This window comes from Podarcis gaigeae (genome assembly GCF_964106915.1).
Source record: "Podarcis gaigeae genome assembly, chromosome: 7".
Taxonomy (NCBI): Eukaryota; Metazoa; Chordata; class Lepidosauria; order Squamata; family Lacertidae; genus Podarcis; species Podarcis gaigeae.
The window spans coordinates 61,998,962-62,019,868 of record NC_139683.1 but is presented as its reverse complement, the minus strand read 5'-3'; the positions used below and the strand labels follow the sequence as shown (position 1 = coordinate 62,019,868).

Sequence of the window (20,907 nt, the reverse complement as noted above, 5' to 3'; positions counted from 1 at the left end):
GCAGTAGCGTTATGCAATATTTCATGATCTAGGTAGTATGGAAGAGAAGAGAAGGAACAGTTTGGTTATGGTGGAATGATACAGTAAAGAGACTGAGATTATTAATAGATAATTGTATTAAAAGCAGAATGTATGCTTTTACTTGTCATTCAACAAGTTACTTAAGTAACAATCAGATTTATCGCTTCTGCAGATACTTCTTCAAGTATAAAACTAGTATTAGGAATATTACCATTTTAAATACTGTGGGGGTTGGTGCTTGGTGGTGTAATTCTTTCCAGCTATTTAAAGGTTAATATCCAACTGTTCTGCTTCAGTGATGTGATGGGGGATATTGTGCTGTAGTTCTATGAAACATAGCACCACTTTATTTTTATTGACTAGCTCCTTTTTTACAACTCCAGTTTGTCTGTTTTATATTGTTACCTTTGGAAGATTAAGTTTTAAATACAACATTTTCCAAAGCCAGGATACTCTACTACAACGCTTGTTAAGGACACACGGTTCTCTGATATTAGCTTTTCTTGGAATACATCTCTTGTTAAGTATTTTTGACTGAATATTAGCTAGGGTTATGGGAGTTATTTGGCAAATGGATCAAAATCAAGATTTTGTTACTTGACCTTAAAATTATTTTTGGCTGCAGCAGGCCTATGCAGCTGAAAGCAAAGAATGAATTGTTTGTTTGACAGTGACCTTTGACAGTGTAGGATTTCAGTAAATACTTCCTGTGGAAAGGAAGCAATGCATGACACATCTCCTGATTTAGTTCCAAAGTTCCTCTGAAGCTTAATGGATTTGTAGAAGGCCCTTGTCCATGTTACATATTTGAAGGGGTAGTTCTGCAGATCTAATTGAGATTGAGTAGCAAATAGTAAATTGTGAATTCTGGCATTCTAGCAGAATGTATTAGAACTTCATCTTAATTAAAAAAACAACAACAAATTGTACCTAGACTACATGATGACCTAATGAAAAACAAATAATTACAGAGAATTTATTTGCTATAGTTTAGAAGCAAAAAGTGCCTGGTTAGTGTTCCATACAAATATTGTCATCCTGGGTCAATGCACTTGCCATTCTCTAGGCCATTTTAAGAAGCTAGAAATCCAGTTCTTGCGCGCGCACACACACCCCAACACACTCCCAAAGTTTCAAATTCTGAAGTGCCTCTTCAGAAAAAGTGCTGATAGAATTTGTGAATTAAAAGCAAAAATGTGAGCAAAAATATTCTTATTCTGTGGAACATGAAGAAAGTGTACTTATTTTTAGTAGTTAAAAATCTGAGTCTTTTGCTAAAGTTTGAATTCATATAGGGGCATGTGAAACTTCAGTTTGTTGGAGATCTTACTACTGATTTGCAAGGTACTTGTGGGGCACAGGGGCTTGGTGTCCTTTTAATTTAGCCTTTCACATAGTAGGGAAATTTGCAAATTTCTCATGGTTAGCATCCCTAAATTAAAATAGCATTGCCACAACTGACTGCTCCCCAAATTATCTCTCATGAAGATTGACATTTCTATCCATGCCAACGGTTTATTCATGACCCAGAATTACGTTGGTCAAAAGAAAAGGGGTGGGGAAGAGTCAATACAGACATATCGCATACTCTGACCAATAGGGTAAGCAAAAAGTACGTGGAAAATGTACTACTCCTGTTTCCTGGAACAGGAAAAACACTCATTAGAATGATGAGTGAGTGGTACTGATTGGACAATTAAGAAAATGCTTTATGTCCTAGTCTAATTACAGCACAGCCAGGTCAGAGTTGATAAGAACTGCATACTTTCCCTGCCATCTGTCCATCTCCTCCCACGTAAGGGTAATTGGTCAAGGTGTTTCTCTAGATTACATCATCATTCGGGGAGGCTGTTGACCTAATTTTTTAGAAAGTCAAATAGATAATGAGCGATCAGCTTAATAAACGGGGTCTTCTGGGAATTTCATGTCTCATCTGTTATGAGTTCGAGAAAGTTATATAACCAGATCAATATTGTGACCAGTGTATCTTATCCTTTTGTGAAGCTTGGTTCATTTTAATAACATTTATTAACGTGTCGGATTGTCAATACTCTGGTGTCTCTCTGTGTTAGTTATTCTTCATCTTGTAGGCATCTTTGTATGCAGCATAACGTACTAAATTCGATGGGGATTATTTCCAGGCACACATGTAAAATTATGCTGTTAGTTGTAGCGCCATCTTTTTTCCTGAAACAGAACAATTTATCAAGTATATCAACCCTTAAGACCTTATAAAAGAAACCCTCTTCTCCTTGTCCCTATTTTACCTAATATCAAGCCCCTATTGTCACAACTTGCTACCCCTTTCCTGTTTTTGATTTAGTTGCATACTGTATGAATGATCTCACAAATACAAATTTATTGAACTAATCAATTTAGAAGAAGTTTCCTGGTCAATGGACTGGAGAAAGGTGGGTTGGTTTAATGTGTGTGTGTTCAAACAATTGTGAGTTAGAGAACATAAGAGTAGACTTCAGAGGATGAAGCCAAAAATCAGCGGAACTTGCTAGTTAGCCCCCCGCAAATTACTTGCTGCACACCTTTTACTTGCTTGCTTTTTAATCACAATGTGGACCCTTCTTATGAGTAAAAAGCAGGCAGTGGCTGGACTAGAAACACAACAGGGTGGTGGAGGAATCCTGGAGCACTGCCTGCCTTCTCAGTAGCCCACTTGATTTATATGCATAAAAGCTCAGTGAGCTGACAACTGACTTGCAGATCAATCCATTGCTCTTTGGCCAATCCAATGATGTTCTATTTCCCTTCCTCCAAGGCCAGGAGAGAAGCCACGGGCTGGTAAAGGTGGGAGAGATTGTTCTGTCCATCCTTTGCCAGCCTGCAAACTTGTCTGAAGGGAATTCCATGCACATTCTCTATGGAATTCTGCCTTGAGAGCTGTTAAGACGCCTTGATGCTTAGGGCGCCTTAATCAATTAACATGATTGAAATATTTTAAAACTAAGATCTGATGAACCATGTTGAAAATAATACTTCATCATATACTTATTGCATATACAGTCTGTTTTAGTCATGTTGGGTGTGCCTGGTGAATGAGTTGGAGGAGAAGAGTGAAAAAATTTGTATGATGTAAAAGTAATGGAAAGACTTAGACATATGTTGTAATAAACTGGGTTTTTTAAGCCCAATATGTACTGTTACAGATAAAGTTGGCATCTTCTTTGGCCATGGTTTGGCTTTAGCTGTGAACATATACAAAAAGTCTAATACGAAATATATATTGCTTATGCAAATTAACATTGCTGATTATATAGATACACTACCAATGAAGTGACAGTAAAAACAACAACAACCCACTCATCATAAACTGTTAAATAGAGGCAGGCATCCTGTTCTGTTCAGCTTAGCAATCAGTTTGGGCTTTGTTGCCCTTCATATTTTTATTCTGTTGCCATTTGTTTTGTTCAGCTAAAGCTTAAATTTCAATGGTAACACTTATAAGTTGCATTAGAAAGATTACTACTTGGTAATCTGGAAATCAGATAGAAAATTGCATTTCCTTGAGGTCTTCCACTCAGGTTTGGGCCAGACCATAAAAATGCCCATCAAGAGTTGGAAGTTATGGGCACCTTCAATCTACTCTCATAGCCAGCTGTTTTCCACTCTACTGTCACATTTCATATACTGGACTACCAATTACTTTTAGCTCCTTTTGTAACCATGAATGTTAAATTTGGTCATTCTGTGCCTACATTTTCATCAGTTACAGGGGGAAAGAACCTTTTCAGGAGATTAGGATTCAACCCCCACATTTTGCAGATGTCTTCCTGAAGAAGAGCTCCTAGTCAATCATATTATCAAAGTCCACAGGACAACTAATAGCTTCTGCTGGCTAATTGTGCAGGTACTCTGGTGACAGAGAAGGAGGATTTCTTTGCCTCCATTGCAACCACAGGGTAAGCCCTAAGGTGGCCTCTAACCTATATTATCCAATAATTCCTGTTTCATTTGTTAGGAATGTTTTTAGTTTTAGTTCTATTTTTTATAAGTACCTTGAGTTTAATTTTTTTAAATAGAAAGGTAGGATATAAACGTCAAAATGCACGTTTTCTCAGGAGAGCCTTTCCACTAATGGATGAATGATACTCCTGTCACTAGCATCTTGCCTAAAAGATCACCTCATCCCTTACACACACAACTGATTGCTGCCTTGTGCAAGAGAGGGCATTCTGCAAATACCATCCTATTCAGGAGGTCTATTCCGTGTGATGTCGGAATCAGGCCCTTAGTGTGGCAGCAGCTATCCTTTGGAAACACCCCCCCCCCAATGCATATTACACATGCATTTTTATTGCCTTTTCAACACGTGCTAAAAGTATTCTTCATTCAACCATCCTCTTAAAATCCTTATCCCAACTGGGATTTGAATTGATTTTAAGCGTGTGCTGTTGTTGTTTCAAAGTCTATTTTATTTATATTACTATATTTTCAATCACTTTGAGACAGTGTTCAAAATTGCCAGGTACCAGACACATTTTGCACCTGGCTATTGGCCACTTGTGACCAAGTGAAGATTCCCGGGTGCCAGGATGGTACCTGACATTTCCACCATCTGGAGGTGCATGCCTGGGGATCCTTGACTCTTTCCTGTTTTCACACACTAACAACACATCATTTAGAATCTTATCTGGGATATTTCAGTTGTATTGAAAAATACAACTTTTGAGCCAGCTGGCCTCAAAATGGCAACTAGACATTCCATTTGGTGATTGTTACCCTATTATTTATGATTTATTTGTTTATTAAATTTATATGCCACCCTTCATCCATAGATCTCAGGATGGTTCCCAACATAAAAACACAAAATACATAATAAAAACAAGAACAAACACACACACACAAATAACCCCCCTATCCCTTCCCACAAACACATTTAAAAGGGCATGGGAACCTAATCAGCCAAAGGGAGTGCTTAGAGAGTGACTACATCTTGGCCTTCTAGAAGCACGGGTAATTCAGTCGCAACTGCAACAGAATATTACCTTTTCCACCCCTGGAATTAAATGCAATGCCAACACGATTCCTTCTCTTTCCCATTTCTGCCAGCGGTAAAAGACAATCTGTACTTTTGAGTACAGAAATTGCATGGTACAGTCCTTGGGAGACTCACTAACACTTTGGAATTCTTGAGCAATTTCCCATTTGAAAAGACTCCCTACACACACTGGGCTTTGTAGGGAGAAGATTTCTAGCATGGCATTCTCCATGACATATTAAAACAACAAAGGCTTGTGGCGTGTTGAACACAAATAGATTGTGGCAAAAGCTTTTGTGCACTAGAATCCCCTTCTTCATACACTTTGTGCACTCCCATCAGATGCATGGAAGTGTTACCATTTTGTATGTACATATAGAAAAGAACATTGGTATTGAGAAAAAAATGGCAAAGTAGCAACAAGAACAACAACAAAAAAGCAAAAGAGAGCCTGTGACAATTTTAGGTTTATCTTGTGTTGTCCTGGACTATACTACTTGCCATTCATGCTTTTGAGCCCCACTTTTGCCTGTACACGTGTAAATAAAATCACCCATTCTAAGAAACAACTCTAGCAGGCTTGACATGTTTTAAAGCATGTCAGACCACATCAGTGATGATGTCACATGCATTATCCCAAAGTGTTCATAAGACACATTTTTATTTTTGGGTATAAAGAAGCATAACACTGCTGGCATTTTTTTAAAAAAAACGTTAACATTCCTTCCCTTTTTCCTCAGGCTCGCTGTGATCAGGGTTAGAGCAGCTTCAGAAACTTGGTGGCTCCGCCACCTCTTGTCAAAGTTTTTTAATTTTATTGTTCCATTATAAATATATGTTTGTGTATGTGTGCACACGTTTGGAGTTCTGATATCTGTTCATGATGCCAGAGCTCATCAGCGCCCGGAAAGGAGAAACCTTGAAGCTATGGAGGGAGGAGCTGCGGAGGCTGTGGTAATGCTTATGGTGGCAGTTAGAGCTAGAGATGCTTTCAGTAGAGGGATAATCTACTTGCATCCATGATTCTGCTAGAGCTAGTACACATACATTCATGGTGTGCTCATGTAACAGCTGCTGCTAAGTAACTTACTGCTTTAGTGAGACTCTTATGGAAATGGGTTTAGGAACAGGAGTGTTCTTCCTAGGAATAACCTCTCCTTTGTAGCATATTGGGGTTTTAGTATAGGTCCAATGTTTTGTTCAGCTTGCTGGCCAGCATGTCATATGTAACCATCAAGAACTTGGCTCCCAGTACGTTTCCGAGCACAATTCAAAGTGTTGATGCTGACCTTTAAAGCCCTAAACAGCCTGAAGGAGCGTTTCCACCCCCATCATTCAGCCTGAGGTCCAGCTCCGAGGGTCTTCTGACAGTTCCCTCACTGCAAGAAGTGAGGTTACAGGTAACCAGGCGGAGGGCCTTCTCGATGGTGGCGCCTGCCCTGTGGAATGCCCTCCCATCAGATCTCAAAGAAATAAACAACTATCTGTCTTTTAGAAGACATCTGAAGGCAGCCCTGTTTGGGGAAGTTTTTAATGTTTGATATTTTATCGCCTTTTAATTCTGTTGGGAGCTGTCCAGAGTGGCTGGGGAAACCCAGCCAGATGGGCGGGGTATGTATGTATGTATGTATGTATGTATGAATGAATAAATAAATAATTAGAACTGCAGCAGTATTCGTAACAAAATCAAACTACACATTACAATGTTTGGGCATGTAATCATTAGCTCAGGCTTCCTCAACCTCGGCCCTCCAGATGTTTTGAAACTACAATTCCCGTCATCACTGACCACTGGTCCTGCTAGCTAGGGATCATTGGAGTGGTAGGCCAAAAACATATGGAGGGCCTAGGTTGAGGAAGGCTGCATTAGCTTGAAAGTCTTTTCTCATTGCAGAGAAAAGTTGGGATTTTTTTTTTTAAATCCTTGCCACATTTTTTTCTCCCAAATGCTGCCTCTCCCCCAAGTTCTGTACCTATGTTGCAAGGTCAGCACCAATCTGTAGCACTAATGCCTGACGGGGGGAGAGTTAAGCACCCCCATTCTTCCCTGCAAAGAGAATTTTCCGCACCTGAAACAACCAGTTTTGCCCCAGTACTATTCCTGTACCAGACTGGGCAAGTTACTTAGTCTCAAAGCAAACTTTGTGCATTCTGTCTCAAGCAGGTTTAAGCTAAGTTGTGGACATGACCTGCTTCTGAATTGGCATATGAATTCTACCAGATGAGGAGTTTTCTTGGCAAAGAGAGCTCAGTCCGGTGTAGACTGATAATCTCTCCAGAGCACTAGGAAGACAACAGAATTGTGTACAAAAAAATTCTAATTAAATGCTCAGTACTATTAGCTTATTCACTATTTTTCATATATTAGGTACATTAGAGCCTGGTGCTCATTCTGACCTGTGCAAAGCTGACTCCTAGTGGTAAATCTAAGGTGGTACAGGTTTCTTTGTTTCTGCAGTCAGGTCTGTTTTGGATACCATCTTTAATTCCTGTATTGTACACAAATATAGCCTTTAAATCCTAGCTCTTAAGTAAAACATGCACGTTATACATGCAGTTTACAACTTTTTCAAATACTTTGATATGTATGGGAGAAGTCTTAATTTATAATAACTACACTACACTTGGATTTAGATCCAAGTTATATTCTGGTTAACGTGAACCATCTCCTGTTTAGGCTTCAGAGAACATATTTTGTTAGTGTGTTATGTATGACTGGTGGTGGGGGGAAGCTAATCTTCTGATTTTTAAAATATAAATACTAGCACAATGGTATAGGAAATCCTGTTTGGAGAAACAGAATTAAAGCAAGCATGAAGAATCCCTAGGCCTGGGGTAGACAATGTGTTGCTCTCCAGATATTATTGGACTCCAAAGTCTCCTCTGGCCAGCTAGCATGGTCAGTTGCATATCTAGAGGACACTGTGTTGGCTTTGTGTGCTCCAGACATTCAAATACAAAACACAATAAGCAAAAGGCATAAATGCATTAGTCTTAACAAATAGATGATTGCCATAGGGTTCTCCCAGCCCACCCACCTTACAATTTGTGCTTAACAATTTCTGTTCTTTTTGCAAACATTTGGACCTTTAAAAAATATGTTTGAATTCGTATTTGCCGGTTAGAATGAATGGGGAGAAAAGGAAAGGCTCATTGTGCAAGGTTTTAAGTAATTGTGAAGAATAGAGGGATAAGGTTTTTTCTGTGGACACTTGCATAGACAGGCTTTGGGTGGTACCTAGTCAGCAGGCTTGTTACTATGGTTATGTAGTCCCTTGAATGGGGGAGCACTTGCTGAAAATAGAGAACCTATGCATCTTGACGGTCTGAGAGTTTCAAGATATTCTTGAAGCACCATCTGTTTGAGCCCATCTGTTTCCCCTCAACCTGTGACAAATCACTAAAAGTGCAATTCTAAATACTCCGTTTAGATTGCAATTACCAAGCATCTGAAAATATAGGTAGTGGCCAGTGATGTGAAACCCCTGCATATTTGACTAAAGCAAATATCATTATCATTGTGGCTAGGGGGTAGCCACATGACTGTAATGCTAAGCCAGAAAGCTCCTCCCAATGGTCTGTTAGTAATGAGGGTTGGGTGACTAGCAGATTCAGGCCTGGTTCACACATAACAACACCATGGTAAACGTTAACCGTAGTTAATATTAACCAGAGTTAAACCTCAGGTTGTACATCACATAATAATTAAAAACAGCAGCAAGAGCAGTCAAGCCTTGAGAGTGGTTTGAATTTGTTCTGTAAAACGCCCTGAGACCTCCTGGTTTAGGATGGTATATAAATTCAATAAATAATAATAATCATTTTTTCCCCTCTCTTCCATCACAGCTTTTGTTGCTTTTGAGTGGTGACAGCTCCTTAGCCATAGGTAAGGAGGACGTCTGGGTTCTCAAAATGTTAAGCTACGGTTAACTGTAACTAAAGTTTATCAACCAGCAAACCTTGATTAACAAGCAAGCCTGAACCATAGCTAATAAATCAAAGTTAATTTGCTGGGCGCGGTTCATATATAATATTAACCAATTGTTTATGTGCGAACCAGACCACTGACACCTTGCTGGATTACCAAGAATAGCATCAAATTTTTGTTGGCATCTGTCTGTCTTGAGAGACGACCATATAGCCGAGGGTGAAGTCAAACCAATGAAGAATTATATCACCTACTGTGGCTGCAGAGACTGGTAACTCATAACTGCTGCCTCCCCTGTGGTTTTTGCTGTGTTTGCAACACCAAAGTGACCTATCTTGGGTGGACCAAATGCAGTAATAACATTTCTATGTATGTTTATAGTAGGATAGGGAAATGTACTCAGTGTAATTCTCCTCCTTCATAACTTAATTTGTTACAACTTATACTCTGCCTTTCTACAAAAACTGTACTTAAGGTGGTTAATAACTTAACAACAATAAAATTACAGATATTGGCCTGATGCACCATTTTCTTTCACTCTGTCTTGTCTTTGGAACATTTTGGGATGGAAGATATAGATGTAAATGTCATTAATGGAAACCTTTGCTTGCTTTATGTGCACACAACTGTTTGTTTAGACTAATTGATAGGGCTATTCTGAAGGGCTCTGGGAAGCTTACACAAATATTTACAGTTTTACCCGGGGGGGGGGGGGGGAAGAACTCTGAAGTAGTAAAACATTCCTCTGAAAAGGCTCCAAAATAGTCAGTGCCCTTTGTATTTCATGTACGGAATAGCTGGCAGATTCTTGATTTGGACTATTTAGCTTTGCCAGGTAGCCACTTTAATCATAGTGAATCTGATACTTTCCTCTTAGAAATATGCTTTTCCCCTAAGAAATTCCATAAGTGAGATTCATAGAATTAGGCCTTCTCTTTCCACTTCCTCTAGGTGGGCTCTCTGTGATGCACTTTCAACATGCAATTGTCCTCGGTCCTCCTTTCTGCCTAATTTTGGCAGGGTGGTTCTCCACCCTTCTCACCTGGAGATGCTATAGCAAGCCAAGGGCCTGTTGATTTTAAAATCATTTTTGTTTTTTTGTACTGATAAACACACATGGTAGCTAAAGCCCAGGAAGCAGGCATCACAAAGGAACTGACTATGCCTACCATGCTATTCTGTAAAGCATTTGTGAGATACTGTATATTTATAATTCTGATGGTGCCCAAACAAATGTTTCCACTGAGACAAATGAAATCCAAATTACTTGGGTTGCAACTTTTGTTAATAAAATGAACCACCTGCTTGTCTGTGCTTTTAGTTCCCACTTGATGATTTTGGCATGTTTAAGCCTGGATTTTCTCTGGCCTGCTTTTGTGTTCAGCCTACTATTGGCCTAAACTGGGCTGATAGACTCTAGCCCCATTCATTTGAATACTGGAGTTCTTCTATTTTCATATGTGAAAGGTTGGAGACTGCTTGGTGTATGTTCTTGAATGCTAATAAAATTGAACTGAGGGCCAGTTTTCAAGGTAACTTTAATGTGTGTTAGTAGGATTGTAAGATACGTCTGTCCTGTGCACTTGATTGTTATCAAGTAGGTTGCATAATATATATTCAGATTAGAAAGCAATGTTGTCTTCTCTATAGGGAAAAGGGAAAAGGGAAGCTGTATGGATGAATATCACATTTATATGGCATGTTAGTATTTGAAAATGAATTCCACCTGAAAGGCCACCCAGAAGGAACTGGGACTATTTTTTATGTAAAATTACATATGAAATATTTCAAATCTAGTTTAGTGTGGTGGTTAGAGTCCAGGATTCAAACACACACACCCCCACTCAGCTGTCATTTGAGACCATTCACAGTCTGTCTCTCAGCTTAATCTGTCTCACAGGGTGGTTGTGAGGATAAAATGGGGAGGGGGAGAATCACGTAAGCCACCTTGAGCTCCTGGAGGAAAGGTGGGCAAAACATGTAATAATACTGTGATCGTGGCCAACTGTAACACAGTTTCCCATGAAACTATACAGGTACTAATTAATTTTCTCCACCATCAAAAACATAATTAAGCCTTCAGATAGGCTATTAATGCAGTTCTTAAAAACAACACCCTTTTCTCCCTTAGGACAACATCTTCAAGAATTAAGGTACCAAAATTGATACTTAAGACCTAGGTGGTAGACAGGTTTTTGCTATTCATCTTCTCAGAAGAACCTTTGACATAAGGCAGAACTTAGAACCCTGAAAAATTAGAAGATAATGAGTTTACCAATCCATGTGGGGCTTGATGAACCTGCTATCAATAGGACAGAGAAGGCTTTGCCAGTACACGTGTAGGAATTTTTCCATCATAAATTGTGCAGGTGCCTGCCTGACCTCTATAGGTGCATTTTGATACCTTCTGCTCCGTGTAAAAAGTCACATTGCTTGTTTTTACTTTGCTGGTTTACACATTTTGCAGGTAGCTTACCTGGCTTTGGAGAGACTACAATGTCACCAAGAAATTCATTCCTGTGGTTTCACAAATAGGATTTATTATATCATTAAAAATAAGATAGCAAATGTAAGCACAGGAAGGAACCCGCACAGATGTACATTCTTAAACACCAAAGAATCATTCCTATTGCTACTGCAATCAATGTTAGAACTCCTATGAGCTTAAGTGGAATCATGATTATAGCCTGGGAATCATCCAGATATCATTATTCTCAAACACTTGTCATTTAGGAGATAGATTGATACATTATCATGTGTGGACCCCCCCCCCTTGAAGTTTTGTGAGTAGTTTATATTATTGAAATAATATTAAAGTAAATTATCAATAAAAAACATTTGTTGCCACAGTTAATATCTTACTGAACTGAATATAGTAACAAATCCTATTCTGGGAAACAAATAAGAGTTGCTCTCAGTAATGAGAAGTAAAGCCATTATGTAATGCTACTTGTGTACTGTAAATGGATGTCTTAATCTAATGATTCAACTAGTGACCTTTGCTACCATGTTGTTTGCCCAATGGCTGCTTGTCCTCAGATTTTAAAAAACAATTAACACAGACACAGTGTCTTTCAGGGAGATGCTGCAGTTTCCATTTCTAAACCAATGAGAATGAGCAGTGATTTATCTTTTTTTCTTTTTTGTTAACTTTTTCATTTTATTATAACAGCAGACAGAAATTAAAAGATGAGAAACAAAACTAAGAAATAGGCACGTAGAGTGTGTAGTTGCATATGAAGTGCATGTAAAGATTATCAGTTTTATCAAATCATCAAGTCTAGTTCCGGATTTGCCAGGCTTGTGACGAGGGTTGTCTTGAAAACGATGATTCTGCTGTGTGTGTGTCATAAAGGAATAAAAAGTGTCTGGAGCGTCTAGTCCTTTTCAAAATCTCAGATTATGCATGGTTTCCTCCACTATAGATTTATTCCAGAGTACAGTAAGTGGTACCAAGCGTCCAGTGTAATATTTTGAGCTGTTTCCCCTTGAGTTGCAATTACTGTTCTGGTTACCAAGATCACATATAAGACCAGTTCTTTTGACAGCATAGTTACATTGGTATCATCGTCACTGGCCTGTGTCCAATGGTCTACTTAGGTTGCTTTTGTTGCTTTAAATAACTTGTATATATGAGACTAGTTACTTGTTAAATGTTGCTGTTCAGCTTTCCCAGAAATTGTAGTTTCATCTGTCATTGTTTCAACAACAAAAATGTTACCAAAACATTCCACATTTCCGATTCAGAGTTCAGTCAAGTTTTCGAGTCCACTTTTCTCAAATTCTCTCTGAATGATTATGCTTATCAGCTGCAAATTAGCTCTTATGTGGGCAGTCCACATGTTTTCTGGTATAGAGTTCATTCAAGGTCACAAGCAGAAATACGGAACATAGGAGGGACACATTTTTCCTTGGCTTCTGTCCGTAACTATAACAAATGCTTGTCTAGCAGTACAAATTAGCATTTAGAGACTAATTGTTTTGCTCATTAGTCTGCTAGTTTGAAAGTGCAGTTCCCAATACATCTTTTACCTTTTCTTACTAATTGTCATCCTTACAATTTGGCATAGGCGATATGGGCACTGGAAGTTGGAGGTACTGTATGTGTTTTGCTCATTTACTGTTCCTATTTACTGTGAGTGTAATTTGTTCTATCTGCTGGAAACACAAGGACAGCCTTCACCAACCCGTGCTGTCTAGGGCTGTTGGAGATTGTAGTCCAAAAGATGTGGAAGGTGCCAGGTTGCCAAAGGTTGTTCTCAAAAAAACTTACAAACTCAAATTTTGAACACTAGCATCATGGTGTATGTTAGGTCTAGAGCTTACATGGATAAAAAGGAAGGTGCAGTCCTCTAAATGGCTACTCAGAAGTAATTTCAACCAGTGCTCGAGGTTCAGCCAGATAACTGATGTCAGCAAACTGGAAAGCTGTACTGATGTGCCCCTGTTGATTTTAAATGCTTTCAGCTGAGATAAATAAATTGAACTCACAAGCATAATATGGCAAATCACGAACTAGGCAGCAGACGGTCTGCGAGAAAGACAGATGACATACAACATAAAAACCTCAGAGCAAGTTGACAAAAGGATGCCGAGATAAAATGACACTTACAAAGGCTATACTAGCACAGCAGCAGCATTATTAAGACTTGTGAAGTGAAATTATTGCTCTACTGTTGATATACTTATCCTAGAACACATACAGGTAAAGGGTACCAAAGTGTTGGACATTATTCAAAAGAACAGTAAAAGAGCTTTTCCCAGGCCATACCCCACATTGGCCTTCCTTCACAACCCAAGTGAAGTAACCCACAACCTGGCTAGAATGAACTCTGATAACACTGGGCAACAATCTTTTTACTTTTTGAATGTTGTCTAGATGTCTACAACTGATTTAGGGTATTTTTGCACTGCTGAATCAGGAAATGGCATCCGTTTCTCTCCATCAGGTCAGGTTTTTGTGTTATGTTGATTTGAAAAAAATCAGATCTTGTGACACAATCGATTACATTTTTGTGGCATTATCAGCTGATTTTTGTCAACACATATCATCCTAAATATGTTTTTAAGAGAAAAAAATGTTTTTCCAACAACATATATTGATTACCTGATAGAAACATCGATTACTGTAAACTGAATGGTGGGCATTGATAAAGGTAAGTACACGTAAATTGCATGTTGCTTCACCATTTTTCAAACTTCAGGGCTTGAACTTCCGTTTCTTAGAACTCCTGGAATGCTCAGTGGCAGGGAGGTCTCTCTTCAGAGTCCAACAGTAGTCAGCCATCATGACTGCGTCCCAGCGACCCTGATACCTGGTCTCCATCTCTTTCATGTCCTGGTGGAATCTCTCCCCCTGCTCGTCACTCATTGAAACCAGGTTCTCAGGAAACCGGTCCGTATGTGAAAATAGGTAGTGCATCTTGACACTCATGTTGCAGCCCAGGTTTCTGAAAGCAGTCAGCATGTTGTTGACAAGTTCTGTGTAGTTTCTGGCCTTATTGTTGCCAAGAAAGTTCTTCACTACCAGAACAAATGCCTTCCACACTTCCAGTTCCACTTCATTCATTGAGTTTCCAAACTCTGGATCTCTGATGAGCTGACGGATCTGAGAACCGTCAAAGATGCCAGCTTTCAACTTCTCAATGGTCAATCCTGGAAAAGCCTGGCACAAGTAAGTGAAGCAGTCACCATCCTTGTCCAGAGCCTTGGTGAACTGCTTGATTAAGCCGAGCTTGATGTGCAGCGGTGGGAAGAGTATTCTGTCTCTGTCCACCAGAGGGTCGTTGATGACTTTCCTTTTTCTGCAAGGCACCAATTCCTCCCGCACAGGCCAGTCCTTCTTCGTGTAATGCTGAGCACGGTCCTTACTATCCCACGTGCACAGAAAACATGGGTACTTGGTGAAGCCAGACTGTTGTCCCAACAAAAAGTTCACCATTTTCAGGTCAACACAAATAAACCACTTATGCTGATCATAACCAATTTTCTCCAGCACATACTTCACCGCTTCATAGTTCTCCTTCAGTGTAGTTGAGTGAGCCAGGGGTATAGAGGCAAACTGGTTGCCGTTGTGTAGCAGAACACATTTCAGTGATCGCTTGCTGCTGTCAATGAACAGTCTCCAATCTTTGGGTTCGTACTGTGGCACTCCAAGCTTGAGCAGAAGCTGTGCAATATCTGCACAGTACACCAAGTCCTTCTCTTCTGAGAAAAAACGGAGGTACTCTTGATGCCTGTTGCGGAAGAAGCTGATGCGAGCACCATCAGAGAGGAGGTTTTTTCCCCTTCAATCTGGATGCCAACAGTTCGGCAGAGTCCTTTGACAAGCTGAGGTTGCGAACTAGATCATTCAACTCTTTTTGGGAAAATGGATGTGGAGCATCATCTTCAAGAACCACTTCTTCTTCTTCATGTCCTTCAACACTGGAGGCATCTTCGTCACTAATGTCAGGAAGTTCTCCAAAGATAGGCACTAGAATTTCATCACAATGAGCTGCAGGACGATGTGCTGATTGAGGATCAGGATACTTGAGGCTGCTCCGGTTCTTTCTGTTGATCCAAGTCACATCAACAGTGCAGAAGTAGCAGTCAGTGACATGGTTTGTCGGCTCCCTCCAAACCATGGGAATTCCAAAGTTCAGACTCCTCTTGCCATTGGTCCATCCACATAGAGTCTCGGTGCATTCCTTGCACACCATGTGTGGCACCCAAGCTTTATCCTGGTCACCAAGTTTAATACCAAAATAACTTTATGCTTTGCCGCACCAATTTATGGAAGATTTCGAGGTTTTATGACTTCAAACTGATCCCTTTTCAACATAATCACCCAGAACTATCGGACCTGAATACTTCTTGTCATTAAAATAATCGTTTCCAATCAAAACAATTATTCAACATGGCATTTTACCCCCACCAACTTCTTCTAAAATGCTCCACACAAGCGTACATGTGAACAAAAACGTAAAAAAAAACATGTGGCCATAGCTCAAAAACTTGACCTGATTGAGCAAAACCAATGTGATTTTTGGATTCAGCGCATCAGATTTGTCCTAAATCATCTGAAAAAACGCAGACAACAAATTTGTTGTTGACCAGTGTAATGCTTATTGATTATTTGAATGGAGGAGAGAGAGAGAGAGAGAGAGAGAGAGAAGAACCTAGCTTGTTATACATATATAAAAATTACATTTGTTGTTCTGCTTGCTGTTCATGCCAGCCCACCAGCATGTGGCCCCCAAAAGGTTTCACAGAAGGGTTAGTGACCCTCAGACTGGAAAAGGTCCCCTACCCCTGATCAATCAATCAATCAATCAATCAATCAATCTTTATTGCGGTCAAAGACCAGACAGCAAATTAGCAGCAGCAGCAGCAACAACAACTTATGCCACATCCGCATGAAGAAGCAGGTGTAATTAAAATTCCCCTATAAACTTATTTACATTAAAAATAACACTCCTTCAGCTAAAATCTGTATCCCAGTGACTAAAATCAGTATTCGTTCTCTGGCCATCACTGTCACCACAGCCTGTCTTGTCCTTGGTGCTATAAAACAGAATTTTGCAGCAGGCCTGATGATATCCTGATCTTTATTGGCAAGAAGGTATTTAGCATAAGTTTCCTCTGAGCGGCCAGGTAATTTCCTTAATAAGGGTAAAATTAGCTCTCTTCTGGTATCACAATACAATGGCTCCCCCGTACCCTAATTGTTTTAAGTGACGACCACTTTGGAATGGGTTGTGCTCTTGACTGCCATCAGAAATCATTGGTAATGTATAAGGAGCTTTGAACAGATATGTAATGTTGTTGTTGTATCTGCCCTACACACCTGCAATGATACTGAAACACAGTGGACATCAGTATTTGAGGTATGGTTTCCTTTTGCTGGATTGGATTATCCCAAATTATAATCTTCTCTACAGGTAGTGTGTCTGTTTTCACAGTTCATAAAACTTTTTAATTGCTAAATCCAAATCTTCACCAGTCTTTTCCCCACTACCGCAATCTACCACAATCTAAAATAATAAAAATTATAAGTGCCAACATACTCTGGAAATGAGATTATAACACTCACATATACAGCAAAAGTGCCTGGTCTTGAATCAAATCCCAGCTCAGACAGGGATTTTGTGGATGACCTTGAACAAGTCTTCTTTGGTCTCTGTAAGGTGATATGAAAAGGATAGCAACCTGTCTCTGTGATTGTCATGGGGATGAGTTAGAACAGGGACTGTAAGTCCCTGAGAAAGTCACTGAGAAAGGGAGCTCTTTGGGGGCAAAAGCACTTGGAAAACATACACAACAAAAAATGGTAGCCGGCTATTTATTTATTTATTTATTTTTAATTATTTACAGTGGAATGGACTCCCTCGGGAGGTTGTGGACTCTCCTTCATTGGAGGTTTTTAAGCAGAGGTTGGATGGGCATCTCTCATGGATGCTTTGATTGAGATTCCTGCATTGCAGGGGGTTGGACTAGATGACCCTTGGAGTCCCTTCCAACTCTACAGTTCTATGATGCTGTTATTTCTAACCCACTTTTCATCATATCTGTTCTCTGCCATAATCAGAACCAGGAAAGAGACAGTTAATATTCAGTGAACACAGATGGGTCAGAATATTACTTTCTTATTAAATGAGGTTCTGGATCAAGGCAGAAAGTGCTTACAATGAGGACATGCTTACAACAATGCTGATACCATAACCTGAAGTGGGATGCTGTGCCAGCGTGAAGGTTTAGATCAGTATGTTAATATATTGAGGTCACTCTGGGCAATACCAGAACAAATGTGATTGAGGCATCATAAGTATACTAGCGTTTACTGACCTTTCCCAAGTAAATTTACAGGGACTTCTTTCAGGAGTTTCCCGCTGTTTCGTTCAGAAAAAGAGGCATTGATTTAAACCTTATGTTCGTTTAGATTTTCAAAGATGTGCAGAAGAGAACTTTTAAAGTTTTTCTCCTTTTTCCCACTGTTTATATCTTACTTGCAATTTTGACATCTGGTAACATTTTCCTGTAGAATCCAGATGTAAGGAACTTTAACTTCTGACACCTCTTATTTTCAGGACTAAGACTTTGAAGATTTTACTTCAGTAGTTTAAGTATCAGTGATTGAAATCCCAAACTGCTTGAACCCTACATATATTTGTAACCACCTATTTTCCTTTGTCACATTCTGATCTTTTACATCCTCTGAAAGCACCGCATAATCCCACCCACATTATGTATTTGAATAGCATCAGTCTTTGTGATTATTCCTTAACGTGAAACTCCTGCCTCCTGGATTTTTATTACAGCCTGAGTATTTTCATGGATACATTATTAAGCCCTATTTCTTCAGACATACACTTGTAGCCAGAAGCATAGCCACTAATGGGCTGTGCTAATTGACATTAATATTAATGTAGTTTTAAATGGGCTGCATGGCCTAAGCTTTCGGAGTAGGATGGTTTTCCCTAAGAACATAAGAGCACTGCTAGATAAGATCAAAGGCCTATCTAGTCCAGCATTCTCTTCTCACAGGAAGCCCATAGGCAGGTTGTTTGCACAATAACCCTTTTCTCCTCATGTTTCACAGCCACTGGAATTCAGATGCATACTGCTTCTGACACTGGAAGTAACATATAGTCATCATGACTAGTAGCCATGCCATTAATAGCTTTATCCACCATGAGCGCATCTTAATTCCCTTTTAAAGCCATCCAAGTTGGTACACATCACAACACCTTGTGGGAGGAAATCCCATAGTTTGACTATGTGTTGTGTGAAGAAGTACTACGTGAGATGAAAAAGCATACCCCTGTCTAGACATGTGAAGGCCTGGAAAATAATCCAGAAAATTTGGGGTGGATAGATGGCAAACCAATTTTCCTGGTTTATGGGCCTTCACATTTATGTACTTACCTACTTTTTCCACAATACCCCCCACTTACCATTTTGTCTATGCTTTTGTCTCTCCAGACTCCTTTGCCCGGGGGGTGGGGAGGAGATCAAGATAGAAATGTAATAAAAATAAATAATAAAAAATAATAAGCTAAAAAGCCCCAAGCCTTGTAAACTTTCCTCATTGGGTAGTTGTTCCAGTTCATCAATCATTTTGGTTGCCTTCCTTACACCTCCAACGAACAGTGTTCACATTGTATATGAGGATGGGCAAACTGTTCGATAATGTTAAAAAGAGGGTGGTGGGTTTTTTGGTGTTTATTCAACAAAGTGAGGGGAAGAAATTAAAACCATTTGTGATCAAAGTATGTTTTCCCCTCTTTTTCTGATTTACTTTTTGTTTTCATTAGACAAAATTGAAGAAGCACAAAAAGAACTTAATGAAACAGAAGACTCACAGAAAGGTAAAACACACCACTGTTTCTCTTCCTGCAGCCTTTCTCCAGCAATCCCATAATAATGATGATGATAAATAATGATATGCAAATAATACTAATAATGAAAGGTCACCATCAGCTCACATTGCAGATACAGTGGCCAGCCATTCATGACCATTGGACATGTTGGCTGCGGCTGATGGGAATGTGAATCCAACAACACCTGGAGGGCACCATGTTGACTAGCCCAGTCCGACCTCCTGTTCCCCACAGTAGCCAATCAGATGCCTCCCTTGTTCTTGTCCACCAGAAATTGTTCAGGAGCAGAAGGTCTAAGAAGATGGGGATTTCACTTAGCTATAATGACTAATAACTAACTGTGATAATTTTATCTTCCCTAAATTTTAAGCAGCTGTTGATGATGCAATCTTATTACCTTATCCTCAAAGTATTCTTGCTAAATGGACTGAAAGAACTTAGTTTCATAATTATTAAAGTTCTCTCCATATTTGCATCATTTTGAACTTGCTTGGAATACTTTTAGCTGCTTGTAATATGTTGATGTTGTTACTACCATGTTCTGTACTGATTATTTTGTATTTCCATCATCGGCATCCAACAATCTTGAAAACTTGGGCGTTGATTTGGAATTTAAATTTTGACCATTTTCATTCAAGTGTCCTAAAAACCTGTTACTGGTAAATGATCATCACAGGGAATTTTTTGCGGAGCTCTGAAAGGGAAGGAAGCTAAGGCCTCCATCCTGAGGTCACTGGCTCAAGGTTATTAGCATTGAACTGTGTATATGTCTCTTTAAAAACACACATATACCCAAATAAACCCTTTTGAGGCAGCTGCCAGAAAGGGCTCAATCTACAGCTTTGGGGCTTTTAAATTTAAGACACACATTCTCCCCTGATTCCAAACATCTTGTAAGGGCCAGCATATATTGAGTATTTGGTTATATGTCCCAGAGCACAAAAAAGTGAAATCAGCCCTTAGTTTATGGTCTTTTACATTGCAAATTATTACCAGGTTTAAACACAAAACCTGCTCTCTGTATCTGACACTGGATTGCCTGGCTCTCATTGACACGGGTTTCATAAGGAAGTTCAATGTGATTTGCCAGCAGTATATAAGCCTTCCCTCCAAATACATATAACTTACAGCATTTTGTTAGTACTGAATAAAAATCCATCGCCTAGAATAACTTATATTATTTTGCACTTTTAGTAGGGCACAACTGACATAAGCCTTAGCTACCTCTACATACAGCAATACCTTTATTTTAGTGCCACATTGACAGTGATGGCCCAATAAAGATAACTAATACTTTAAAGGGTATCTAGGTAATCAAAGCCTTTATTTTATACATCACTGGGTTTCTCCAAGCATGAATATGTACTGTTGTCCATTTCTGCTAACCCAGATCATAGCTTAATTTTAAAAGCAAAATAAATTCTTGAAAGGTATTAAGTTTCCCCAATGTAACTAGGCTACAGTAAGCTGGTTGTTCCTTCTGTCTCAGTCAGGTTTCATTCTGGTACTGTGTCGAGTTCTGGGCAGCACAGATCAAGAAGGACATTGACAAACTGGAATGTGTCCAGAGGAGGGCAACCAAAATGGTCAAAGGCCTGGAAACG

General features: G+C 39.4%; 1 protein-coding gene across 10 annotated transcripts in view; it reads left to right on the top strand.

Moving 5' to 3' along the window:
• The window catches only part of HIVEP1 (HIVEP zinc finger 1), a 90,456-nt gene that overhangs the window by 40,900 nt on the left and 28,649 nt on the right, over nt 1-20,907 (top strand). For all 10 annotated transcript variants that reach the window (XM_083747115.1, XM_083747116.1, XM_083747114.1 and 7 more), the window contains one exon: nt 19,238-19,291. In XM_083747115.1, the coding sequence (XP_083603241.1) occupies nt 19,238-19,291 (54 nt within the window). The remainder of the gene's footprint in view (nt 1-19,237; nt 19,292-20,907) is intronic.